This window comes from Silene latifolia, chromosome 7 (genome assembly GCF_048544455.1).
Source record: "Silene latifolia isolate original U9 population chromosome 7, ASM4854445v1, whole genome shotgun sequence".
NCBI lineage: Eukaryota > Viridiplantae > Streptophyta > Magnoliopsida > Caryophyllales > Caryophyllaceae > Silene > Silene latifolia.
This window is the reverse complement of record NC_133532.1, coordinates 63,024,492-63,031,748: the sequence shown is the minus strand read 5'-3', so window position 1 is coordinate 63,031,748 and position 7,257 is coordinate 63,024,492. Positions and strand designations below refer to the sequence as shown.

Below are 7,257 nucleotides of genomic sequence, written 5' to 3'. Positions count from 1 at the left end.
GTTTATCTCCATTATTTGCTTCGTCATCAGTACCGTCAATCGTCACCAAATACTTCTTGCCAGACGTCTTAGATTCGCTAGTCTTGAAGTGCACCATATCGTCTCCTAAAGCAAAAAGACAAACCAAATTACTACTCTACTGCAACAAGAAAACCCAGAGAAAGAGTCATTGTCGAGCGGACTCTCTCTAAATTCTAGAGAGATGAGAACCCCAAAAAAAAAAAATAGAAAAAATAGAAAAAAATTGATTGAAACTATTACTTGAATTCATCTCTAGTCTCAATCTCCATCTTGTCCCTTCTAATAATCATTCTACCTTTTTCATTATTAGAACTGCTATTTTCGATAGACAAACAAGAACCAATCTTCTAAGATCCGTTTTTCAAAGCAAATCTGTGGCTAGCAAATCGTGTCGGATCCTTGTACTACTCTTACAACCAACCTGTTTAATCTTCTTTAATGAAGATGGTGGGTTGATTATACAGGTTTTGTGCAAGTGTGTATCCGACGGCGGTGTTAAAGATCGCCTGTTTTGGTTGATCTGTTCTTTTCTGCCGCAAGTTCTTGTCTCTTGTTCGGCCGTTTGGAGGGCATCACTGGTACGCGACGATGGCGATGTTAGGCGTCCTTTCATCTGCTTCGAGTCTGTCCCTGAGTATAGAAAAACCGCGGCGACGGTCCGTGGTTTTACTGGGGTTTGCTTCTCTCCGGAGTTTTCTTTTGGGGTAAATCAATTTTCTCCCATTTTACCCTTGTGTGTGATTAATTTCATGATTCTTTCAGTCTTCTGCTTTGATCTATCGCTTTCTTTATTAGTGGACACTTGGTTGCTTTCCCATTTAGCCAGGGAAAGCTCTATCCAGTATTGTGTCTACTTTGATGAAAGTGTCGATCAAGAAGCTATTGCAGTCACAAATTCTTCAGTTTTCCGCTGGAGTATTTATGTTAAATACTTGTCCAGGCTAATTTTAGAACTATCTTGTCATAATGATTTGTATTTGGTGTGCAACAATCTTGTATCAGTTTTACTGGTGATGGTTTGTATGATTTTTTTGGCTAGCTTCTCCAAGAGTTATCGTTGGCGTATTACTAGTAACTTTTACTCGTATTTGTTTCCATTTCCCCAGACTTTTGCTAAGCTAGCCTGGTGTTGTACTATAGTTTTAGATAATTTTTGTCCTTTGCTCAGCTTCAATAGCCTTTGCTCTATTAGACCTTTGTACCATCTTAGAAATGCTTTGACTCTGTTCCGATCTTTATCTACGAACTGTTCATACATATGTTCTTTTTGGATAGTCCACACTTTTTGGCATTTGTGTGGCATGATTATGGTCTATATAACTACTCTTTGTGAATGTAGCAATTATAGCTGGTATTTCTTTAGTTTGCTGGTAACAAAAGCAAAGTCGAGGAATATGTCCGATAAGACAGCTATGTCTTTGTGTTTCTCCTTTCAGAAAGATGGTCATACGAGTACCAGGTCTTCTTGTTGGTCAATTTTGTCAAGAGTAAGTCGTCTTTCTTCTTTCATCTTGTCCAATGTCGAGGCTTTACGATTATTGGTGTCTGTCTTTTTACCTAGTCGTTTAGGTTCTTTATTTGTAGACATTGAGGTGCTCTCCATTTTAGAACAGGAGAGCTTTCCCCAGTCTTTTGTCTGCATTAAAGAGACTTTCGACTTAGGTTAGTCCCAAGAAAAACTTACTTAGCCTTTTTTCAATTCAATTAGATTGTTCATTATGTCTGTTCAACCATCTATATGAGATGGGGTGCTTTAGCTCAACACTCTATTTCGGTGAATTTTACCGATAGTACCTGTTGCTTCCTGTGTTGCCACAATGTTGATTGCAAAGATAACATCTTTTTGTTCTTTGAGAAAGTTGGTATTTATATTTCTATTACTCATTGCAATGTTTGCTCAGTGAAGTATTCAGAAGGGGACCTTGTATCTGAGTACCTTATTTTGATAAGTGAATTTTGCAGATCTGTCCTTTGCTGTTTTGACCGTGTACTTGAGCATTATTATCTATCTCCTTTTGATGGTATTATATCTTACATTGCTGGCAGTCAAGTGCTCTTTGGCTCCATCGTAATGTCTGCCCTCTTTATTGCTATTTCTATCCTTTGCGGACTCTTGTCTGGTGTAACAACTTTTTATCTTGGAATCTTGTTTAGTACAATTGATAAATTTATTGGTTGTATTAGACTTTGGTTCACTAGTGTTTCTAGTAGTATATCGCTGAGCTGGGTCTCTTTAGCTACACGAATTATGTTGTCACAAACTGCTACTAGAATTTACACTTCTTGCTATGCTTTAAGTTTTCAAGAAAGGATCTTCTCTATTTTTGAGGTTGATGAAAATCATCTTGCTGATAGTTTAATGCTTTATTGTTGGCCTCCTCTAATGTGTTATTTCATCTTTGATGATTTCTTTAGATTTTTTCTTCAGAATTTGATTAGAGTACCTAACCTGATCTTTGGATTATTTAAGTTTAATTGGGGCCATTTTACCTCTTATAGAATCAATCATGGATTCAGAATTTTGCTTTTGCATCATCTTGTCTTAATTTAGTTTCCATGAATATTGATTTTTGGAATGTTAGGGGCACCAAAAGAAAGAATTTTGCCGAAGAACTCAATTTCTTTTGCGCATCAAATGGGATTAAAATCTTAGCTATATGTGACACTAAATCGACTTCTATGCCTGAACCTTATTTGATAGCTAATTTTGGGTTTAATAATTGTGATTTTATTCCTAGTACAGGACTATTAGGCGGTATATGGTTATTTTGGAAATAGTCTATCTCCATGACTTTTTCGTTAAATATCATATTTAAGTCGAAAAGATTCATTGCTTGTGAAGTGTGTGACTTAACGAAGAATGTTATTTTTTGCCTCATTTTTGTTTATGCTCCCGCTCAACCTATTTGAAAAGTCAGATTTTTGGGATGAGATCCAAAGTTTTGTCCTTAATCTTGATTTGCCTTTCTTATTATTAGGGGATCTTAACAAGATTAAGAGTCCTAGTGAGAAAGTAGGAGGTGCAAAGGTTACCAATGCGCGTTGTTTAAGATTAAATAATTTCTTAAGTAATACTAATTGTGTAGATCTCCCCTTCTCCGGTAATTTTTTTACGTGGAGAAAAAAGAAAACTGGTTCTGATAATGTTTTTGAAATCCTTGATAGAGCCTTAGCTTCTCCTATTTGGATGAGTGTTTATCCAAACATGCAGTTTATCCACCATGCTTTCACTAGCTCAGACCATTGTGCGATCTCGGTGAAGCTTCAAAACCAAAACCAAAGTCACAAAAAAGCCCATCCTTTCCGTTTTGAACTTATGTGGACTCTTCGGAATGATTTCAGTAAAATGGTCAAAAGTTGTTGGCAATATCAGTTTCATGGATCCTATATGTTTTGTCTTTCTCAAAAATGCAAATTTTTAAAACAAAAGACTAAGAAATGGAATCAATCTACATTTGGAAATATTTTTAGGCAACTTTCAATTGCTGAAAAAAAGTTAGAAAATATTCAACAACAACTAGGCTCTTCTTATAGTGTTAATTTAGAAAATGCGCAATTGAGATGGCTGAAAAAGCGTGATGCACTTCTTGACTATAAGCATGTCTATTGGCAACAAAAATCTCGTATAAACAAAGCGAATTTTGAAGATAACAACACCAAGTTTTTTCAAAGTTATGCCACGATTAGACGTAGTATAAATGGCATTAAGCAGTTTATTAATAAGGATGGTGCTTGTATTACAGATCAAAACCTCATTAAGCAAGAAATATCCGAGGAGTTTAAACTTAGGTTTGCGAAAAATCATCTCTGTAATTTCGACAAGAATGAGGATTTTAAGTCTATTTGTGGATTAATTACAGACGAAGATAACAGATTTCTTACATGTAATATTAGTAGGGAAGAGGTTAAACAAACTGTGTTTAGTTTAGCCGCTGATAAATGTCCAGGTCCCGATGGATTTCTTTCTCTAGTTTTTTCAAAAATACTGGGATATTGTAGGAAATTCTGTCACTAATGCAGTTTTAGCATTTTTCCATTCCGAGAAATTACTAAAAGAAATAAATCATACTTTCATAGCATTGATTCCTAAAATTGAAAATCCTCAAACAGCAAACCATTTTCGCCCGATTAGTCTTTGTTCAACAATTTATAAAATTATTGCAAAAATCTTGGCTAACCGTCTTCGAAGTGTCTTGCATAATATTATACACCCTTTTCAAGGTGCTTTTACACCTAATCGATTCATCCAAGATAATATTCTTTTAGCACACGAGATTTTTAATTCTTTTAAACCTAAAAAGAGCAAAGGAGGTTGGATTGCAATCAAACTTGATATGGAGAAAGCATACGACATACTAGAATGGAATTTTATCGAGGAAACTTTTAAGCAAATGGGTTTTAATGCTAAGTGGATTTCATGGATTATGGCATGTATAAACATTGTTTCTTACTCAGTGTTAGTAAATGGAACACCGGGAGACATTTTTAGACCCACTCGAGGTATTCGACAAGGAGACCCACTTTCACCATATATATTTATTATGTGCGCCGAGATTTTAGCAAGATCTCTACAAAAAAATAGTGATGTTAGCTCTAGTGATATTGGTATTAGAATTGGATCCGGGGTGGAGAAAATTCCGTTTCTCACTTTTGCGGATGACACTATCATTTTCGCTAAAGCCTCTAACCAGAGTTGCAGAACTATTAAGTCTTTATTAGATAAATTTTGCACGATTTCCGGGCAACTTGTTAATTTTGACAAATCCACCTTTAAATGCACTAGAAATATTAAGCGTTCTCTTCGTGAATCATTTAAAGGCATTCTTCATATGAACGAGGAAGCTCATTTGGGTAAGTATTTAGGATGTCCTATAATTGATAGCAGAGTGACTAAAAATACTTTCGAAAACATAATTCAATCTTATTGCACTCAATTATCGAAATGGAAAGCGAATTCTCTATCTCAAGTAGGTAGACTAGTTCTTGTCAATGCTAATTTAGTCGCGAACGGAATTTTTCAGATGCAAAGCTTCCTCCTCCCTTCATCGATCCATAATAGATTAGATAAAATTAATAGAGACTTTCTTTGGAATAAGAATCCTTCCCAGCGTTCTCCTAATTTGGTTGGTTGGCATAAAGTTTGTTTACCAAATTCGGTTGGTGGTTTAGGAATTAAATCTTCTGAAGCAGCTAATAAAGCTCTTCAAATGAAATTTTTATGGAAAATTCTTATGGATAAGGAAAGTATATGGGTCAAAGTGGTATCTAAAAAATACTTGAGAAATTGTTCACTCTTTGATCATAAGCCTAATTCAGTCTCTTCTTGGCAATGGCGTAAACTAATGAGTCTTCGGACTCTATTTAGAAAAGGACTGAGATGGCAGGTAGGTAATGGTAGCAACATTAAGTTTTGGTCTGATAATTAGGTTTTTTCACACCCGCTTACAAGCAATATGATTGATGATGATAGTAACCGTGATCTTAATCTTTTGGTTAAAGATTTCATAACCTCAGACAAGCAATGGGATATTTGTAAATTATCCAGTTTTGTAAATAACGATATTGTTAATCAGATTACTAACATTCCAGTGCCACATAATGATATTCCAGATACCCTCATTTGGGGGTTGTCCGTAGATGGAAATTTCTCTACCAAAACAGCAACTTGGTTAGCGGAAGGTTTGTTCGATCAAGCTCTTGACAAATGTGAATTTCAATGGATTTGGAAATTGAATATTCCTCCTAAATTGAAATTTTTTCTTTGGAAAGCTTGTGTTGACGGCCTTCCAACGAAAAGTAGACTTCTCAAGAGTCATATTGATGTCCCACCTCATTGTGTTCTGTGCAACAATCCTATTGAAAACAAAGATCATTTCTTTTACGAATGTCCCTTGATTGGGTCTGTCATCTAAGACACGAACATTATTAGTTTCAACGAGTTTTGTCAAATTATGGTACTATTACAAGTCAAAGTTTTCTAACGAAACTTAATTATCTCAAGGATTTAATTCCAAAAGATGACTTTATAAAGATTATTTTTATTTGGTGGAATGCATGGTTCCATAGAAATGATATTATCTTTAATAATGTTAATTTAAGTATCAGCAAACTTATTACTTTATGTAATAATAACACTAAGACATGGAATGTGACTAGATTTAAGGATCTCAACAATCCCGAGGTAGAAGAGTCGGCTAGAAACAATTCTAGTAAGGAAGAGATTTGGTGGGAAAAACCTACAAACGGATTCCTAAAGCTAAATTTTGACGGATCGAGAATAGAAGGTAATAAAGCTGCTTTAGGATATTCTATAAGAGATCACAATGGTAAAGTCGTTTTGTTGGGAGTAAAAAAGTGCGGATCCAATAGTATCCTCGTTGCGGAAGCACTTTCTTTAAAAGAAGGTATTTTAGCAGCTAAATACTTAGGAATCTCAAAGTTAATTGTGGAGGGTGATAACTTATGTGTTATTAACTCGATTCGAGGTACTTGGCAAATTCCGTGGGAAATTTCTAGTATTATCAAGGATGTGAAATTCGACCTTCATTTTTTCGATGAAGTGATAATTAAACATTGCTTTCGTGAAGCCAACAAGGTTGCTGACTTCATGGATTCTGTTGGACATTCATGTCCAACTCTTTCGAGGTGGTTTGATAGCCGGTGGCTTCAACTTACCTCCCTCATTCGAAAGGATGAGATAGGTTGGTCCTACCCTAGAAGATCAACCTAGTTTTCTTACCTAATAAAAAAAAAAAAAATTACTACTCATATTTCCTTTTCAAAAAAAATGGGAAAAGAAATATAAAGTGAGGTAATGTAGTGTGGACCACGTCGTCACATGTTACCAACAAGCAAACAACAAAGAAAGAAACCAAACTACCCTCTGTAGGGATGTCAACTTTACCCGCACCCGATCAAAAACCGATCCACCCGATTTTAAAAGACGGATGAAAACCCGACTTAAATGGATGATGGATGGATGACGGATGGGTTGGATGAAGAAATTTCACCCGCCATCCATCCATCACCCGATTTAATTACTTTTTATTTAATTTTTTTTAACATATAATACATTATTAAGATACAAATATTCAAATATTCAAATTTTTCTACTCTCAAAATATATATTTTGTGGAACTACCCATTAGAAAGTTAAACTAAAATAATTATCTAACACTTTTTTTGTATAGAATCAAAAATCATCACTTTTTGTAACTTGAAACCTATAAATACACA

The 7,257-nt window shown here is 35.0% G+C and overlaps 1 protein-coding gene and 1 long non-coding RNA gene across 2 annotated transcripts; both read left to right on the top strand.

Annotated features, from left to right (window-relative positions):
* The first annotated feature begins 219 nt into the window (after positions 1–219).
* On the top strand, positions 220–2,361 carry LOC141592244 (uncharacterized). Its single transcript, XR_012521090.1, has 2 exons — positions 220–725; positions 1,984–2,361. It is a non-coding gene; the product is annotated as an uncharacterized LOC141592244 (long non-coding RNA).
* A 520-nt stretch (positions 2,362–2,881) lies between these two features.
* On the top strand, positions 2,882–4,036 carry LOC141590168 (uncharacterized). The gene has a single exon (XM_074410776.1). The coding sequence runs from the start codon at positions 2,882–2,884 to the stop codon at positions 4,034–4,036; it is 1,155 nt and encodes a 384-aa protein (XP_074266877.1).
* The last annotated feature ends 3,221 nt before the right edge of the window (positions 4,037–7,257 follow it).